The 20,468-nt window shown below is 44.6% G+C and overlaps 1 protein-coding gene across 2 annotated transcripts in view; it reads left to right on the top strand.

The window, feature by feature from the left end:
* The window catches only part of LOC119452946 (nucleoprotein TPR-like), a 134,634-nt gene that overhangs the window by 2,135 nt on the left and 112,031 nt on the right, over positions 1-20,468 (top strand). For both annotated transcript variants that reach the window (XM_037714907.2, XM_037714909.2), the window contains exons 2-9: positions 470-574; positions 2,581-2,654; positions 4,222-4,318; positions 7,859-7,962; positions 10,791-10,955; positions 14,608-14,781; positions 18,234-18,453; positions 19,103-19,314. In XM_037714907.2, coding sequence (XP_037570835.1) covers positions 470-574; positions 2,581-2,654; positions 4,222-4,318; positions 7,859-7,962; positions 10,791-10,955; positions 14,608-14,781; positions 18,234-18,453; positions 19,103-19,314 — 1,151 coding nt within the window. The remainder of the gene's footprint in view (positions 1-469; positions 575-2,580; positions 2,655-4,221; positions 4,319-7,858; positions 7,963-10,790; positions 10,956-14,607; positions 14,782-18,233; positions 18,454-19,102; positions 19,315-20,468) is intronic.

The following is a 20,468-nucleotide window of genomic DNA, read 5'->3' on the forward strand; positions in this document are numbered from 1 at the left end:
GTGCACTCTGTTCACCACAAGTCCTCTCTTGCACTATTGTGTTAATTTGTCGAACATTGTTACTCTGTATAAACTTGAAAAGTTGTTCCTACCTTCCATGGTGGCTAAATGGCTACCATGATACCCACGGCCTCATGGCGGTGGGTTTTACTTCCAGCTGTGTTGGCTGCATTCTGATTTACATGGAATGCAGACATGATCGAGTACTCAGATTTAGGTACACATTAAAAAACGCCAGGTGGTCAAAAGTAATTCACAGCTTTCCGCTGTCGCATGTGTTGTTTTGGAATAATAAACACGAGCAGTCAGTCGTTCAGTGAACCTGATTTTTTTTTTTTTTCATCATTTCCTGTGCATTGCAAGGTTTCAATTTGTAGACTGATTCACTTGTATAAAACTGGTTACCTTGGTTGTTGGTGTTGACTTCACTGCATGGCTCATTGGTGTTTTGTCTTTTATTTTTGCACAGAACGCAGCTCCTTCCAGCTGGAAGCGGCTCTGTCTGAGCACCGGGCTCAGGTCACTGTACTCGAGGATGCCTGTGAGAAGGCCAAGCAACAGGCAGCACAGCTCGGTACAAACAATTTTTTTCCTTTTTAAAAATTTTTAGCTGTCTGATGCTTGCGCGTCAACTGCGGCGTACACGTAGGCCTGATGCTCAAAAGTAAGAAGAGACGGGGTGCAATTTGGCATACAGTCGGATGTGTGACTAACTGTTCTAGCAACTGCATCCAAGTTTCCATCAGGTTCCAATTGCATGAACAACTATCTTTCAAACATATCACATGTCGTATTGAAGGCCATGTTGTACCTAGTGTCTCATGCAAGCCTCATTATAAAAACGGTTTACTTACCACTGTAGAAAAAAGAATTACAGTCGACCGCCTTTATAACGAAGTGCTTGGGGCCTCCGAAATCGTTCGTTGTAAAGGTCGTGCACCGCTCGGCTTGCAATAGAACCAGTACAGAAGTATTCCTTCGTTACATAGGTAATTTCATTGTAGAGGTGTTCGTTGTAGAGGCGCTCAACTGTACGTTGCTGTTTTAGGATATGTGCAGTCACTTCTTTGCAGTAATCTGGCCATTGTATGATTTGTTTATTTTTGGGATATCATCCGAGGATTCGAGTTAACAGCGGGGTCATGCTGCCTTGCATACAGTTAAGCATATATTTTGTACATTTCGTTATCAAACAAGTCGATAACCATTGCTTACTGCAATAGCCGGTTTTATAGTGATGCAGCGCCCTTATCAGAGAGTGTTTCGTAGGACTCAGCTACATCACATGTAAGCTTTAGCCGGCCTGCGTAGTGTCACTTTCCTTAACTGATATTGCAAAAGGTCCTTCACATACAATCTAAGCATGGCCATCTGACTCTGGTTTATGAACCTGTGCTTGACATTGCCGTCTGAACATTGGCTTGTGTCCTTAATTTCTTAGGTACAAGTGTGTAATTGGAGCTAAAAATATATCCCTGAATAACTACTCATGAAAAATTTTTGGCAAGATGGCCTATGTGCAGTCTTCTGCATGTTCAGTGTGTTAATGAAAATTGTGCAAATTAGGTAGAAAGTAAATGTATCTTGTCCATATGAAGCAAGTGCACTGGCATGGGAACCAGTGTGGGGAATAAGAGGTGAAGTAAAGCATGCTACCATGTCAGTTGCATATTCATGTACGAGCCCAAAATCTCTCGTAAACATTGTGAACTCGTTACACAAAACTCTCTACATTTTGGCATACGTGTCATCACATTCTTGCATCAACGGAGTATACTGACACTTCCTTTCCAATATCTAAAAATTCTACTATGCGCTTCTTGCACGTAATAGGATGACACTTAGCTAGTGTGCAAATTGGGAAACATTTGTAGTTCATTTCAATTTAATGCTAAAGTTGGTCTCAAAATGCCCGACTTGGTGTTATTGACATTATCCTGTTGCCATTACATGGAGTGAAATTTGCTGACTTTGTATAGCATTAAGGCTAGGTACGATGACGTGTCTCATAAGGAAATATACGAGTGTTGCACATGTTTTTTCTGGGACGTATTCTCGGATGATCACTTTCGGAGATAGTTTCAAAATCGCGAGAATTGACACTGGACGTATTTGCACAAGGGTCAGGCAAACACAAGAATGAAGCTCTCTTTGGCTCTCATGGGCTGAATCTCACAAAAGTGAAATTATCGTTAAAAGTGATTGCGCGAGAATACTTCCCCTGGCTGCACTCGCATGTGGCAGCCGTAGTGATCACAGGAAAGGAGTGAAATCATGCATAATGACGTCCGTGCTGCGTACACCTCCTGGGTATTGAAACCAGAACTGGTTGGTAGAAACAACCATTATAGCAAGTTATTTAAGGTGCTGCTCTGATTGATGTTTACCAGTATTTTCCTATGACTTGGAGGTTATGGATTTTCATTTAATGAAAAAAGAAATGCAAATTGAAAATGGCCTGTCAAATCTCGTTTAAGATTTAAAAAATATTTATATATATACTTGAGTCCATCAATGAGTGAGTCTAGGAGTCCTTGATGGTTAAGTGTTTAAGAAACACTATTTTTGTTGTCCCTGCAGCGTCTGAGCTGGGCACCTGCCGAGTGGAACTGGAAGGTTCCAAGGCAGCGACTGCGGCCACCAAGGCTGATTTGGTGAGAATCTGGTTATTGCATTGAGAGCTTGTTCTATTCAAGTGTTACGTAGTATCTTTTTTGACAGGTGTGGTGTAGGCTTCCTGCATTTACTCAGATATATAAGCATATCCTCTTCTTTTTTAATGGGCTTCGCTGTTAATGCCGGAGTGTGCACAAAGGTCTTAAGCGAACAGAGCAAGAAATACATTCTTTTTAATAAGCTCAGAAATAGGCACTTAGAAAGCTGGTTATATACGTGAGAGAAAAACAAAAAAAAAAAAACATGGTCGACTAGGCAAATTTGAAAGATTTCAGTCATTCAGTTAACAAAAGTTATGACTAAGAAATAATTAAGAAGCATTGCAATGTTAACAGAAGGGACATCCTGTAGCGATGCTTTGTTCCTGACTGCAGAGTGTGTAGATTGTGGCACATGTTGTACCGTCTAGTTAGATGTAACAGGCATTGGAAATTGGGGCTGATTTTCATGCACGTTAACCATTACTGTGTGAATTGGTACCTTTGGTGTTGCTCGGGAATTTCAGGCCCGCTTTTGTATCCCGAGGCCAATGTGTGTGTGTGTGTGTTGTAACTGCTAGTGCAATAAACATTCTTCCTAAACTGAGAAACTAGCTTTCCCACAAAGCCGCTTGCCCAGCTAATGGTTGCAGCCAATCTTTGAACCGGTATATACACAGGCTGTGCATGTGTGTTTTACAAGGTGGAAGTGCTAGCAGCCAAGTGATAGCATGTGATTTGCACTTGGTGGTGATTTGACCGACGATCACCGCTACCACTAAGTTGGGAAAATGTGCATACATGGAGGAGCCTACTTGTGAATTAGAAAAGAAGTCCTGCCGCATGTATGCTGAATAGCTTAGCTTGTGCATCTGTTAGACGCTTGCACAAGTGGAGGAAGTCGAGATTCTTTAAGTTCAAGTTGCGAAGGATGCTTTTGACTTGACGAAGCTGAGAGCCCTTTTGAACAGCACGAGGAATGGGCTGAACTTTCATCCCTGCTTAACTGACAATGGTGACAGCACTGCTTTCGTATTCTAATGGCATACCTGCCAGCAATCCCGGATTTTTGTGATGTTTGCGAATTTGGGCTTGTTTTCAAAGAGGTTTCGAGTACTGTTCATGAAGAAATTTTGCCCATCGATCCCCAAACCTACCATTTGAAGTCTTCTGATGTTGAAAAGATTCAGAACAAGTACTTGCTTCCAGCAAGCTTATACCGAAAATATTTTGAAGCAGGGGAAATCAGCATCATCAGGTCACTGAAAATGCCACTGTGATCTAAAAACTGTGCTGAGCTTGTCAGTATTTACTATGCCAAGTTTGTTGTTGCTTGTTTGCTGCTGTGTCTAAAGAAGGTAAATCATCTTTAATAATGTGTGTATGCTTGCCTTGTAAAGGCACGTGCTTAGGGCAAGCATTTTAAAAAATGCTTGCTACCCCCTCTTCCCCCTCGCTTCGGTGTCCTGTCTGTATTATTTTACGAGTTTCAACGTTAACAGGTTGGCAGGTATGTAATGGGCAATGACACATCATTGCGCTTCTTTTTTTTTTTTTTGTCTGTCAGGAACTGTGCAAGAGAAACCTGGAGCAGGTGACAAAGGAGAAGCTGGAATTGCTGCAGGCCATGGAGAAGCGCACTCAGGAGCTGTCGTCACTGAATGGTACGTTAGCCTCAGGGGCGTAGCCAGAAATTTTTTTCGGGGGGGGGTCAGCAAAGTGCAACTTTGACATGTTGTCCCAGGGGAATCTGGCAACATTACCAACATTGTTTGAGGCAGCAAGTTGGTTTTATTACTAAAAAAAAGGGGGCTGTACTTAGTGGTAACAAAGCCTGTTTAATTGCTGTTTATGTTAGATCACGCTGCTTGGAAAAACACATCAGTAATATTGAAGCCAGTATAAGTCTGTTTATTATGTTGGGAAGAAAGTGTCCGATCTGAGACACCTGTAATGAAAGGTTAGTATTCAGGCCTTGACCTATACTGACCTTCCCATCACTTTGACCTTTACATCAAAATTGGAGGGCCATCACTGACTTTGAAAACCTGTTTGTCTTGCCAAAGTTTCTCTTGACAGATGTTCACTGACCCATAGGGGAACTAAACAAATGTCCATAAACTGCTCAGCTTATCACAGAGTTCAAATATTTGTTTTAACAGAGCTTGTCTTGAAGGGCGTCCTCTCTAATCGAATTTTAACCAAGTTGAGGAAGGGCCACTTAAACACTGTAGGTCAAGGACAGCCAAACCATGGCTGATGAGCTGTATTCGACTCTTGGTATTACTTGCAGATTGTGGCTAGCTACTGTGTGAAATCAGTACGATACAGTGATATTCTGCTGACGTTTTCAAAACTGAAAGCTTTGCAAACTAATGCACATGCCAATTTTGGAAACCAGTGCTGTGTTTCTTAGCAGAGCAGCCACTGGCATTGAAAGGCAGCCACTAGCATTGAAGGAACATTAAAGAGAAACAATAAATCAGTTTAGTCTAATAAAGTATTCTTTCAAAACTCTATTCTCGCCAATTTCACAGTAATATGCTGACTTTTTGGAAAGAAAATGATGGTTAGAGCCTCGTTCACAAGATCATGAGAAGTAGCGCAGAATCTAGAACATTGAGAAACAGCACAGCAGTTGGGCATGACCTTCGAGACCTGGCAGTGGCCGTAGATCACTGAATATTTCAGAGACCATGTTCTTGGATTTGCATTACGTTTGCTAAGCACCAGATTCTGTGACGTCTGCAGAGGTGCTATTTCGAGGCTTCATAAGGAAATTAGGCAGTTACTGTCCTCGAAAAAAAAAGAACCTTGAGCGCAGGAAGGACGAGACACGATGAAGGTTATATACAACACATCACCTTCTATGTGTCACGTCTTTCCTGCGCAGTTTTATTGCAGTTACAATCCTGTTGCTTTGCCAAGATTGCTTGGCAAAGCAACTTTGGTAGTTGGCCTTTATGGTTTCACTGTCTTTCATTTTGCCACAGCTCTTGAACCATGTGGTGAACTCTTTTGTGGCCCCAAATATGTCCTGCGACTCTTGCTGTGAAATAATTTGCATGGCTGTTGGCAGTATCGTTGCTGTTGAGTTGTTTGAACGCTGCATTATAAAACTCTCTCCTTCCTTGCAAGGCTGTTGTGTGTAGGCTTGCGTGGATGAGACCTTGCAGTGTTCATCACATGGCTGCGTGCTCATACCTGCAAACTCTCCCAAATTTCTCCTAAAGTTTACGAATTTAGCTCGTTCTTCGTTTTTATCAATGTTGCGTCAAATGTTACGAAAAATGCTGCTTGCAAAAACATTTCGCTCGCTGGTCTCTGAAGACATTCTTGGAAATTTTCTGATGATGAAAGGACACTCGAAAGATAACTTGCTACGAGCAAGTTCCTACAGCAGGCAAAATCAGCGACAGAAATGTTGCTGCAAAGGAAGGAAAGAAAGAGTGGAGAAGGAAAGGCAGTGAGGTTAACCTGTTTAGCACAACCAGTTTGCTACCCTACATTTGGGAGCGGGATGGGGGAGAATGAAATTAGGGGAGGAGAGAGGGGGAGAGAGAGCATATAGCACAGCACACACATCGTCAGTTACTGTTCGTCATTCTTGCGTGAATCTAAGTTGCTGTTAACCCTTTGCGGGTCAATGCTTCAAATATATGGCACCATGAACAAGTCCCAAATAGTTGGTGCCGTATATTTACGATGCCGTGTGTATGTTTGAAAAACGTGCAAATTTTTCAACTATTTGTTGCCCAGCAAGTGTGGCCGCCCTGTGTGGATACAAGAAATTTTTGTTTTGCTCTGTAGTCTCTTGGTTTTTATTCCATGGCATCTTTACGCTGGCATTTCAGTGACCGCTCATGCATTCGCGCATTTGAGGGCGTGTGGTATGGTTAGTTTTGATTTCGTCTCACGGGCTGTTTCTGTCCGTTGCACTCGCAAAAACTGATGTCTGTCTGGTATCGAATCTCTCAAAGGGCCACCGCTAGATGCTCGCTAGTCTGTTGCCCACAGGTTTGCGATTACTTCTATTCACAGGTGGGCACTGGTACATACAAACGATGCTGCCATATATGGGTGACGCTGCCATGCCTGCATTTTTCTCGAGACTCGGCTCATGAAAATTCATTGTCCCTTGTTTGCGGTGGAACGAAGGAGATTACAGCAAGTTTGTGACTCGTTTGGCTTTTCTGACGGGTGCACAACCATCGAGTTTTCTTGCGTGCGCTCACATACACGGTTCGATTACGCTATGGGCATATGTGCTGGTTGCTCTGCTGTAAGCGAGTTGAGCGGTGATTCTTCCGATGCGGACTACTTACTACCCAAGTGCTGAATCGGAATATATCTACTATTTCAATGTATCTACTTTTTTATTCTTGTATTTATAAATATTTATGGAAGCCCATCTGTATTCATGAATAAACAATGCATGCTTACCTACAGAAATATTTTTTGTCATTTTATGGTCACTCAAAAAATTGTGTTGAAATTTTTTTGAAATAGGTCAGTCTTAAGATTTTAAATCAGCAATAATAAAAGATTCAACCCCAGAGGGTCGCATTTCGTGAAAGAAATTTACCCTGAAAGGGTTAACCTCAAAAGAATGTGCTGCTTGTCAGTCTCTGCTCTTCAAAGTTTTTTGCTGCGTGTAAAGGTAAATCGTTGTTAAGAGAGTGTGTATGGATACCATAAAAGGTCTGTGACCCTGTGACGTTTTCTGGTCATGGGTTGTGTCTGCGGGACTTTTGGTTGGTAATAACTTTATTGTTGGTAATAACTTTATTGTGCGGGACTTCTTTACAAACTTTACCCGCCGTGGTTGCTCAGTGGCTATGGTGTTGGGCTGTTGAGCACGAGGTCGCGGGATCAAATCCCGGCCGCGGTGGCCGCATTTCGATGGGGGCGAAATGCGAAAACACCCGTGTACTTAGATTTAGGTGCACGTTAAAGAACCCCAGGTGGTCAAAATTTCTGGAGTCCCCCACTACAGTGTGCCTCATAATCAGATTGTGGTTTTGGCACGTAAAACCCCATACTTTATATTTTTTCTATACAAACTTTAACATGCACAAATTGGCAGGTTTGCATGGTTGCAATTATGCTGTTGGAAAGGTCCATTCTTGTACAAATGATTCCTTTGCTGTTGTTTCTGTGCGGGAACTGAAAGCAGTTTGTGACTGCATGCGCTTTGTGTTCAGAACGTGTGGAGGCACTGCAGTCAGAGTTGAGCAGCAGCCAGCAGCAACAGCGGGAGCAGGCAGTGCGTCTCGAGGAGCTTCAGTTGCAGCTACTCAGTGCACAGGTAAGTACACATTGGTGCTTGTGCACTCATAGTGTTTCATGTAGAATTTTAACTGTACGGGTGCTGCGTGAAAAATAGAGTACACAATAATTGGGCCATTGTTGAAAAGAGAACAGAGGCTATTTCCTGGAACCAGTTTAAAAGAAGACACCAACACTGGGGGATGACATGCTATTAATTGAATGTCTAACTCCAAGGCCAGGTGTGAAGATTAATATGCAGAAAACTAAAGTGCGGAAGCGTAAGTTGTCACTTTCTTGACTTTGTGAAGGAGTATGTGTTCTAGGCCAAGTAGTTTCAAGGGGCCAGGATCTTGGGCATGAAATCTGTTGCTAGGCAATGTCTTTTCCTGTCTGTTCCTTTTGTTTTAGAGCAGCTTATGCGTGGTATGTACCGCCATACCACGCATGGGCGCATGTGTGAAGCATGGAAAGGGAAGCTTTTTTTTTAAGTCAGTGTGCGCAGTCTACATCTACAGTTACTACAGTAAGCTGTTTCTCAGGCTGTTTTCTTATTTGTTAAAGCGGGGCTTTTGTGCTGAAATCTGTTGCGAGGACTTCTGGTTCAGCTAGGTGGCCCTCTTTACCACCTGTGGCATCTGTGAACGGCATGGCATCCCGGCTGGCTGCTCTTGCATACTTTGCTTTCTACACTCTTCTTTTTCAATTTCTTTTAATGTTATTAGTGCAAAAAAAAACAATTTGCACAGCCTGCCAACCAGAATATTTCTATCTGCTCAGAGCTTATCATAATTATAGTTGTGAAATGTTACCTCATGCTGGGCTGGGATACTGTAACAATTCTGTTTCGATGCTGTTTCTGTTTGTTCTTTGTCAGTGGTCTGAGCATTGCTTCAGCCACTTTATCACTTGTATCGGCTGGCCATGAATGGTGGGTGATAAGAAAGGTATAGAATTGAGCAAAAGCAATCGTTGCACTATTCTGGCCCTGATCTATCATATGACCATAAATGTTGGGAACCTGTGGCACCTGTCACTCTTGCGCAGTCACCATTGGCACTTTTGTCATAGCGGCATTGTAGTGTGTCCGCACTGGACAAAAACACCGTGTGAAAGATTGACAACACAGAACTTGGTTTAAAGAGACAAATTGAAAGGATACATTATATTCTGGTTACCAGTACAGGAGAACAAAGAAATATCGCAGTGAAGTCTGCTCTGTCAGGTAGCGCCTGCCCACACACATCTGCAGTCTCCCTGCCGACAAAGCTTCACACCGCCTCTGAGAGATGTAGACACAACAGGAGTGACACACAGCTCTTTATCAATCATGGAGGGCAAAATTGACCTCTGCCAAGGTGGTGCCATATCTGCTCTTCGTTCCGTCTGATGAAAGGTCAATTTCACTTTCTCCGGGAAAGCTGTCTGGTGTGCACATGTGCAGTGTAGTTTGCACACTAATATAACACCCCATGCCGGGGTGCCTGAACATATGTTCAAAATGAAACTGAACTTTTGCTATAACACCTTTACTGCTTATGGTACAACATTTTAAGTGCTGTCCCCTTCAAAGTAGTCCCCTGTACTGGCAACGCACTCTTACCATCTTTTCTTCCATTGTTGGAAAGCCTCCTGGAATGCACTTTCTGGAATGGCGTGCAGGTCACTTCTCACATTGTCCTGGATCTCCTCTACGGTTTGGAAACGACGTCCTTTCAAGGTGATTTTCAGCTTCGGGAATAGAAAAAAGTCTGCTGGGGATAGGTCCGGAGAATATGGTGGGTGGGGCACAACATGAGTGTGGTGTTTCGCTAAGTAGCTGCGGACAAGAAGCGACGCGTGCGCCGGGGCATTGTCATGATCCAACATCCAAGCCTGATTTTCCCACAATTCAGGCCTCTTACTGCGCACAGAATCTCTCAAACGTGCTGGATTCCCTGGTAAACTTCTTTGTTTGCCGTCTGACCATGTGGCACAAATTCCTGATGGACAGGACAGTGCCTTTGTAGTCAAAAAACATAACCAACATCACCTTAATTTTTGACCGACTCATGCATGCTTTTTTTTTTTTGGACGAGGAGAACCTTTGACTGCACTTTCGTTTCAAGATCATAGCCATAAACCCATGTCTCATCGCCTGTTATGATGTTCTTATGAAAGTTTTCGTCGTCATTGGGAGCGGTGAGCAGTTCCTGGCTGATTTCAACGCGGGTCTGCTTCTGTTCGTCAGTTTACAAACGTGGCACGAATTTTGCACTGACATGACGCATCCCAAGTTTGTCACTCAAAATTTTATGACATGATCTTACGCTGATACCCACTTCGTCAGCGACTTCTCGAACAGTCAAACGACGATTTCCACGAATCACAGTTCGAACTCTCTCGACGTGGTCATCATCTGTGGATGTGGAAGGTCGTCCAGGCTTGGGATCGTCACCGACCGACATTCTTCCGTCTTCAAAACGCTTGAACCAATCATAGCACTGCGTGCGACTCATACAGTCCTCCCCGTATGCTTGGCTAAGCAACTGAAATGTCTCTCTAAAAGCTTTCCCAACTTTGTAGCAGAACTTCACTCACACACGCTGTTCTTCCAATTTCTTCATTGCCACTTTGGCACCATTCCAAAGAGCAGATTGTTCATGTGCTCACTTCAGCGGCTGTAGCTCGCCAACTAACGGTCAGAGCGAAACGCGGCAAATGGCAGTTTGTTGTCTAAACCTGCCGCTACATGCGCTCAGTAGCCGTAGCGCACTCCCTCTGCCGTTTGGTTTCATTTTGAACACACCTCGTATGCATAGATGTAATTCATAATCATAACCTCATGCTTACCTGTTGGTTTGGCCATTTATTGCCTCTATTGTACAGCATGCCGAGAAGCGCCTGCAGCAGGAACGGGAGCTGATTCAAGCCCAGCTGGAAGAGCTGCGGGAAGAGGCCTCCACGCACCGACAGGAGGCCGCACAGCTGCGCCGCAGCAAGGCAGGCCTCACCCTCGACCTGCAGGCGCAGCTCGACCACCAGAAGGAGCAGGTTTGCCATCCCTTTTCCCTGTTTTTTTTTTTTTTTCTAACTACATGTTCGCCTGTCCTGCATCTGTGCATTGAAGTTTGGCATATTATTACAGGGAAGGGGTGTTCAAACTAGAAGTTTACTTACACTGCATGGAAAGATGGCCAGCAGGAATGCCACAACAAAGATGGTAGATCTGGCCACACTTCATCCTCTTTTTTTTTTTTAGTCTGCTACACTTCAACAGCTTCTTGTTCAAAACACTGGCTTACAACGATATACAGTTAAACCTCAATATAACCAAATTCAATTTAGTAGACTTCTGTTAATTTGATCCCAACCACAGGTCCCGGCTGGCACCCATACATTTCTATAGGCCCAAACTTCCCTTATTTCAATCTCAAAGTTGGCCTCCCGCAAATAATTCGAACTTGACTGGTCAGCTTCACCGCAATACAGCCGTGTTATGCGGTGAAGCTTATGCAAATTATTGCGGTGAAGCATACCAAGAATGGAAAGGAGCCACTGTCACGAAACATAGTACGCGTTTCTCAATTATACAGGCGCACACCCCCATCTCCGGTCACAGTAGGAGCACCTAGATGCCTAATAAGCATACTGGCATTCATTCAGAGCTGTTTCTGATGTGGCTGTGGTGATTTGAGCTCTCGTTTCACCTGCCATGCAAGTCTTGTATGTGAAAATGTTAATGGGGCCTAGCATTCCTTAATTATGCGCCTGCGCCAAGAAGTGTAGAAAAACCATCTGTATGTTGGGAAAGCTAGCGAAAAGGAAGGCAGTAAGATGAAAAAACTAAGAAATTCAAGGGACTGTTTAGGGCCAACAAAAGAGCGAGGGTCTTTCTAACATTCTGAAGGCCTGCCGGTAAACTTATTAGGCGTCTCGGTGCTCGTACTGTGACCAGAGACAGCGCATGTGTGTGTGCAAAATAAGAAACGCATATTCTGTCCCGTAACAGTAGCAGTAACAGCGGCTGTATTGCGGCAAAGCTAACTTTAAAGGCAAAAACTCAAGTCAATCAATGACGTGTTACGGCATTTTTTCTGCGTATTGTTTAGTTCTACCCTGCCGGATAATTTGACCAGTTTCGTTCGTCCCGTCAGAATCGAATTAACGGAAGTCTTTTGTATAACGAAATTCTTGATATAACGAAGTATTTAACTGTTTATTAGACGTGTGCGAATACCGAATAACAGATTTCGAATCAAATGGAAAAAAGAAAAGCCGCATATCAAATCGATATCAGAAAATTTAACACAAACTTCTAAGTTTACAAATTTAGTGTAAAGAATGCGGTGCTGCGCATGCTCAGGAGGGTACTCACATTATGTAACGAATATTGCTAGCTATCAGTAACTTAGGTGCCTAGGAATCCAGATGTGTAGTATGCTCTACTCTTATTAAAGGAAATACCAAATTACTGTGCCAGCACTGATAACGACTCAGTTCATGTATGAAAGTCTGGAAAATATTTTTTATTGATAAAATGTCTGTCGAATAGAATCAAGTGCTTTTTTCCTTCTTAAGCTGAAGAAATAGCGAAGTTGTCTTAAATACCAATGGGTTTTCAATTTAATAGTGGGCCATACTGTGCTTTATGGCAATTTTCTATTGTTTCGAAAATTCCGCTTTCCAGATTTCTTCCAAAAAGACGGGAGGGTTTTTCCATCTTTATGGCAGGTGGTTTCTGTGCGTTATCTTCAGCTCATTGAGGCCAATCTGTGTGACAGACAAAAGCAGGGAATGTGCATCATGTCAATCCCGGATGCGGTGGCCGCATTTTGTTGGGGGCGAAATGCAAAAACGTCCGTGTGTCGTGCATTGGGGGCACGTTAAAGATTCCCTGGTGGTCAAAATTAATTCGGAGTCCCCCACTACGGCGTGCTTCATAATCAAATCTAGGTTTTGGAACGTAAAACCCCAGTATGCAGAGCGCAATGCGTCATGTCACTTGGCGCCGCACGGGTTGACCCTGGTTGACGCCTGTGGTAAAGAGTTCTCAAATCAGGATGCCCACAGCAAGTTTGCGCGACATCTATTATTTTATTATTAGCTCTAAAGTGCTCCGAAGTCTGTAACTGGATGCTCCAAACTGCTCCAAAATTAAGATTTCGCTGCTCCAAAAATTGCTCCAAATTGCAGTTTGTCAGTGGCAGCACTGAGTGTATGACGGAACCATATCATTGGTTCATGGCTGTCACAGGATCAAAACAATACACACACGCTACAAGCGTGTGACCTGACCAATTTGCCCTTTCTGCCTTCAGTGTTTCAAAATGTTCACGCTAAATTTTATCCTGCATAAGAAATGCACTCCCCGAAACCGTACTATGCAATTGAACTAGGTAGGTGCTTTTTGTGATCCATATTTTATTCAAGATGATTGGGTGGTGAGCTTTGTTTTTGCACATGTGTACGGTGTGAGTAAACGAAGATGATGCTTCTGTCTTGATCATGCATTCACGTTTGTCTGCTAAAGCTGTACAGTAGACTTCCGTTAATTCGACTCCAGGTAATTCAAATTTTCAGTTACTTTGATCTCGACCGAAGCTCCTGGCCGGCGCCCGTGGGTTTCTATGGGCCCAAACTTTCATTATTTCGATGTTAAAATTGGCTTTTGCCAGATAAATATAACTTGACCAGTCAGCACATGTGCGCATGACCGCTATGGTGAGCCCAATAGCAAGAACTTAAGCGGAAGCGTCTGTCTTGGCGGTACTTAGGGGACAGTGAATGCATTTAACACACTTCATGTCCTATCGAAAACACCTTCACAGTGTTCATATGCTTAACAGTGAAGCTCATCTTAAAAAGAAAATGTGTGGCAAAGCTGAATTTATAAAGCGGCTGCCATTGTGCAACACATATTAGACCCTTGCCCATTTTTCTCACTAAAAGATGAGGTGCACGTTAGATTTCTACTTTGTTTAGGAGCTTTGATGTCATTTCTACGTTAGTTTTATACTTTGGGCTCATAGATAGCGGGTGCGTGATTTAGGTGCATGTTAGAATCAGGTAAATACTGCCAAATGAATCAGTGGTACGTTTTGGCTTTCTTTCTGCATCCTAATTTGAATTTCCAGATAATTAATTTTGTCAGTCCCATCAGGGCCAGATTAACGGAAGTTGACTGTATATATGTGCAGTACAGTCTATTGAAGGAAACATGCAGTTGGTATTCTGCCATTTATTATAGGGTAGCTGTGACATAAAGCCCAGCATACAAATTTTTTATATGACTGCATGTTCAATTGATTATATCAGCGACTTCTTTCCAATAAATCCAAAGAGGTGTTCCAGTAACATTAACTTGATTGCTGATCTGGGGGTTCCCTTCGCGGGATCGAATCCCGGCCGCGGCGGCCGCATTTCGATGGAGGCGAAATGCAAAAATGTCCGTGTGCTTGCGTTGTAGTGCACGTTAAAGAACCCCAGGTGGTCAAAATTAATCCGGAGCCCTCCACTACAGCGTGCCTCATAATCAGAACTGGTTTTGGCACGTAAAACCCCAGAAAGAAGAAGAAGGTTCCCTTTAGCAGTTGATCGTACTGTGCATTGTCCCGACATACTAGTACAAGAAAATTCCTTGGTTGTGTCTTGATTAATTTATGAAGCATGCACACGCACTCACTTGTCTTTCGTGCGCTTTTAGGTGAACTCTTTGACCAGGCAGTTGGAGTCCTGGCGTTCGAGCGTCGCAGAGATGGAGGAGAGGTCAAGGACAACGGCCGCTCTTCTGGACGAAGCTCGGGAGGCGAAGACCAACCTTGAGGCTCACTTCCAGAACGAGCTGCAGGCACAGCGTAGGCTGGTCGACATGCACAAGGTGTGCCATTGACCTTTACTTACTCTGTGCTCCTGCTCTGCATTTAACTGTGAAGCAGCCCCAGCCGGTGAGCTTGCTGCCTGGACTACCGTATTTATTCGAATCTAGGCCGATAGTTTTTTTCAAATAATCACATACGAAACTCTAGGGTCGGCTTAGATTCGAGGATTTTAAAAAACGCGCCAGTTTTTAACTGAAACTGATAAATATGGTGCATAGTTAGCGCCATCTAGAAAAGTCAGTATCGCAGCCGCTACTAGCCGCGCCAGTAGCCAGCTGAAGTACACGAGCGACGTCGCCATTTTGACCTGCGTCGTATCGGTAGTATCGGTATGGTGCAGCATCGGCGCGCGGTGTGGCGTTATCGTAATGGCACCAAATGGGCGATGCCACTATAGTGCCGCTTTCTAAACGAATACTGTAGTTACTCGAATCTAACGCGCATTTCAACACGACCCTAAATCTGCGTCGGCAGTCGGCATTTCAAAATGGCCGCCTCGCACGCGCGTCGTGCCTAGCTACCGTAGCATGCGGAAGCTTCCTCCGTGTGCTGCAGTACACGTGCTTAGGCAATAGTCTACCGTCTGTCTTCACGTTCTCAGCGTCTGCTCTATCTATCAGCATGAAGTACCGAGTTCATCATGATGCCGCATTTAAAAGGAAAGTGATCATCTGTGCGGAGACGGACGGAAATCGGGCCGCATCACGGGCGTTCGGAGAATCCGAAACTTGCGAGCGGGACTGGCGCAAACAGAAGGAGAGGATTTTCGCCAGCAAAGCAATGCGGAACGGTTTCAGTGGACCGAAGCAGGACGTAATCTGCAACGATCCACTCCGGCGATACGATCAGGCTTGGCCCTATCTTGAAAGCAATCTGCGACTGGTAAAGTCCGCCGCGCGCCGCGTTTTCACCGCGTTGAAGCGAGAGGCATGCTAGCACGAAGGCGCGCTTCGTCTCCAAGCGTTTCGACAGTTCTTTTCCGCGGTCAACGAGCGAGGTGTGTTCATGTTTGCTTGAGCGCGCGTGACACCGTGCTTGTTAATAGCGGTCTACTAATTTGCTACCGCATTCCATGCATCGCCTTTCGGGCGAAACTGCGACTTTTTTTATTCATCGCAACATCAGTGCATCGGGAGGAAATCTATTTTTCTAAATTTTTCCTCACGGAGAACGGGTGCGCGTTACAATCGAGGAAGCGTGAGAATCGAGTAAATGCGGTAGTTGTGCTAGCCGTAGAGGCATCATCAAACGTTCAAACCGGGCGGAACTTCGGCATCGGTCTGTCGTTGGAGGGGGCCACGGGAGATGGTTTTTGCGTGCGCCGCAACGTGCGCTCCTTCCAAAAATGCAGCATCTCTAATGCGCTGGGTGGTACTGAATATAGCGCACTGTTTGAAAATGTCAGCAGTAAGCAAGATAGCGACGAGGCTAGCAGCGATGGTGACATAGAATGAGCTCGGCATGTTCAAATTTAATAAATGCTGTTTCATTTTGCGAATGCTGTCCTCGCTTTTTCGTTCGGCCTACATTCGAGGTAAGTTTTTTTTTTTTTTGGACTTCGAACTTTTGGGGGGTCGGCTTAGAATCGGAGTCGGCCTAGATTCGAGTAAATACGGTATTCGCAAGACTTGGCTTACATAATTGCTCTCTGTTCTTGCTGTGCATGGCATTGTTTACGTACTGTACTTGCCCCATGCTTACGTCTCCCTTTTTGCAAGAAAATGGTTCCGAAATTTATCTGCACCCTGCAGTCTTACATGAAAGCAAAAACCAAAACTGCAAGTTGGTGGCGACGGTGCACTGGGTTTTAAAAGCTTATTTTAAAAAAGGTATTTTACGTACTAAGCTTGCAGTAACAGAACCGCATCACATGTTCTTGGCTACTTTTTATTCTTCATGATGCTCACAGCTGGAGCTTACATGTAAGTGCCTCTTTAGGGCCTCTCTGCGTGTAGACTGTTGGGAAATAAGCCCTGCAGAGGGTTGCAGAGTGTTTGGTTCGTGATAGCAATTAGTGACACCCGCTTCATGGTTTCCCCATGCCATGCTCTCCACTCATGCCTGTACTCCACTCTTCCACAGTCTTCGTGTGGTCTTCATTCAAGGAGGCTGAAAATTACCAGTGGCCTATTGTTCTGTGGGCTGATTTCCTGTGAGCCTTCCTTCACAGTTTTTGTGACTATGCTTTAAAATTGTTATGTGACACTCGCTCCCAGTCTTTTCTTTCTTCTTCCCATGCTGCTCGAGACAAAGGGAGAAAACTCTTTCAATGCCACTCCGGAATACAGTAAAACGTTGTTAGTTCGACCCTTGTTAATTTGGAAAATAGTTAATTCGGACTCGTCCTCGGGTCCCGGCAGGCGCATGCATTACTTAGTGCAATCAAAATCTCTTTAATTCGGACTTTTTTGGCTGCACATCGGTTAATTCGCAGAAGTCTCGGAGCTTGGCCAGTGCAGAGCGCCGCAAATGTGCGATGCAAAAGAGCAAGAACGGTGCTGGCGTCCAACCAAAATGGCAGAGTCCCCATCACCATAGTCACCAGTGGAAATCATATATGAATAACAGCAACGCGGGAACGCTTTGTCTCTATTTGTGCCTTTAAAGCATTTATTGCTGTGTTTACTGCTGTGCATAACACAGTGTCGGCCGTGTGCCTTCATAACTGCATAGTCGCCATCCATGATTGCGTCGATAGCGACCGCGGTTTCGTCAGCTGTTGTTGCTGCAAACAGTAGTTTTGTTTTAACTCAATGCATGCGTCGGCCGTGTGCCTTCAGAATCGCAATGTCGCTATCCATGATCGCTTCAATAGTGGCCGCGATTTCATCCGCAGCGGTTGCGGCAAACAGGAGTTTCATTCGAACCGGCTACATCACGATGGATGGACAATCTTTTGGCGACCAGCGCACTGGCTAAAAAATAATCGGGATGTGCCCGTGGTGGTGAAAAGCATGTCTCATGTGACGACGCGCGCTGCAGCCGAGCTGTGAAAGAAGTTGGGAATCCTTTGCTGCTGCGAGCGTTGATCAGTCACGAGATCACGAGAATTGTAGCTTCTGCACTGCTTTTGTGCAAAATAGAAACCTGATTTGCTGATTAATTCAGTAAATAAAAGCTTTTTGACATAGCAAGCATTTGTTTATTGTTTACTTGATAGCCTCAATAATTCAACATTCGGTTAATTCGGACATTTTTTTTTTTTTGGTCCTGTGAAATCCTAATTAACGATATGTTCACATTTTAATGAAACATGCTCTATCGTTTCCCTAGCTTTACTGCTGCAAGCACAACTTCTTCCTTGTTGTATTTCGCTTTATAAGTGCGTGTTCTAAGGCATCCTGATCTAGCTCCGAAAAGTAAAGAGCTGCCTAGAGGTTAAGCCTGCCCCCTAGTGGGCGCTGCTGCATGTACCTCTATGAATCTCGATTCTGATTGGTGGCACTTGCAGGAGCTGTCCGAGAATCGGCGACAGCGCATCGATGAGTTGGTGGCCACCCTGGAGGAGATGCAGGCGCTGCTGCTGGAGACCCGGGCCGTGGGAGAGCGCTACCAGGAGGCCCTGAAGGAGCGCCAGGCCAGCCACGAGCAGGAGCTCGCGAAGCGGGATGCCGCCATCGAGGCGCTGCGCAAGGAGCTACAGCTGGCCAACTGCCTGCTTGAGGGGAAGGGTAAGGCGGCGTTCACGTGAGCGAGTCGCAGTGGTCGTGTGACATTCTTTAGTGATCCGGTCGCCAAGTAACAATCGCAAGTGGTCACTTTGGTTGAAAAGCAACCATTACCAGCAGAGTGACACGTCTGGGCCACTGCACTCATTGCAGAGCTTCCACAGCACACTGCCTGCATTCTGCAACCAAAACATAGTAATCACACACTGTAAGCTCAAGGCATACAAACAATATGACAGTTGACATAAGATTATCTCCATACAGTACACAGTTAAACCTCGATCTAATGAACTTCAATATAATGAAATTATTGATACGATGAACATTTTATAACTTGTTGTTCATAGAACACCATGTATTTATGACTTTAAGTGTCATGCACATACCCATGTTGTGGTTACTTTCCTCATGCTGCCACTAGATGGCACTAGTCGTCCTGCTGATGATGGAATTATCATTGCTGTGTCTCGCACTCGGCACCAAACGATCAAAACGCAACTTTGAACACCAATTCCAGATCAGAAGCCAGTTCACTATGAAATGAATTATACATTTCTACAAGTGCACTATTTACGTAGCGTGTGAAGCGAAGTATAATTCCTCATCTACCAATTTGCCCAGCATTTAACCATGTCTGTGTGTGTTCATGCAGGCAGCATTGTGGAGAAGCTGTTCCCTGCCGCACACGTGTCCGGCCTGGCAAGGGAGTCCGGTCTGAGCCTGACGGAGCTTCTGTCGGAGCGGCTGGAGCAGCAGCGAGCGCTGGCGCAGGCAGTCCGTGAGAAGGAAGCCTTGCAGCAGCAGCTCAGCGAACTCTCCCAGGAGTTGGCCGACAAGGTCCCCATAGTGGCACGCCACATGCAGGCAAGCATCCTTCCAAAGCGTGCTGTTCCTGTGTGTGTCTGTCGCGTTTGCGTGCATAATTTTGTGCCCAGTATACTAGGTATCAAAATGTCATAGCTTCTGATGACTGCTCAACGAAAGAGATTATGAACAGTAGAATGCCATTATTACAAACGCATGCATCTCTATTCCAATATGAGTGGAGAATCGCTGCATGTGATCACAAGTGTCAGAATCACGAGTGTCCTATAGCTTTTTCTCTCGCTCGTGTGATCAGGCAAACTTGCATGCTTCTTGGTGCTGTTGGTGTCAGTGAAGAGGACTGGCATCACTCAAAGCACGATGACACTGGGTGAACATTGGGGGAACGTTTACAAGTGTTGGTAATCTTGTCTACTTCAACTGGTAACTTTATGACTGGCCCAATTGGTATAAAATACTGGTCTTCTCTGTGCATGAGCTGAAAGAACTTCATTTTTTCTTTAAGCTTTGTGTTACTGTGCGCATGTTGTTGAGTAGAAAAGCTTTTGGAAACAAAGGGGACACCCACAGTTGTGCAAACACACAAACATGGTATTTATTGCTTGTGCTATACACAAACACTTGCAAACAAACGCTTACAAGTATGGTTTTTCCCCCCTAACGGTGAGCGTGTGGAATGCACTTCCCATTGGTTTATTTGAGTCAAATGATTTCATGGCTGCATTGGCAAAGCATTTTTGTTAATTTTAGGGATGTTGAAGTGTGATCCCCGCTTCTTCTTATGCATTATGTTCATTTTATGCAACATTGTTTACGCGTGTCTGTATTTTCTTTTTGCTTGCTGTACTGCCTCTCCTGCTTGGGCCAAAGTATTGGCCTGCAGTATTACTAAATAAAATGAAAATATTACCATCTATACTCGCGGACAACTTTCTGTGGCAATGAAAGGAAAGCTACGGGCGCGTGGCTGCTGCACATGTGTTACCGTGCCAAATAGTCCGGCAGTGTTTGACAGTGCATTTGGTTGCTCGGAACAGACGCTGAATCGACGCAGCTTCCACGTGCGACGGTTTCGCGTTTGCTCGGATGCGAAAGGGAAAAGCCGCAAAATAAGCAAACTTTTACACTCAGTTGTGTGTTCTGTCTTATTTACCTCTTGCTAATACGGTGTTTCTGTTTTCTCTTCCCCAGCC

Source organism: Dermacentor silvarum, chromosome 5 (assembly GCF_013339745.2).
Source record: "Dermacentor silvarum isolate Dsil-2018 chromosome 5, BIME_Dsil_1.4, whole genome shotgun sequence".
Taxonomy (NCBI): Eukaryota; Metazoa; Arthropoda; class Arachnida; order Ixodida; family Ixodidae; genus Dermacentor; species Dermacentor silvarum.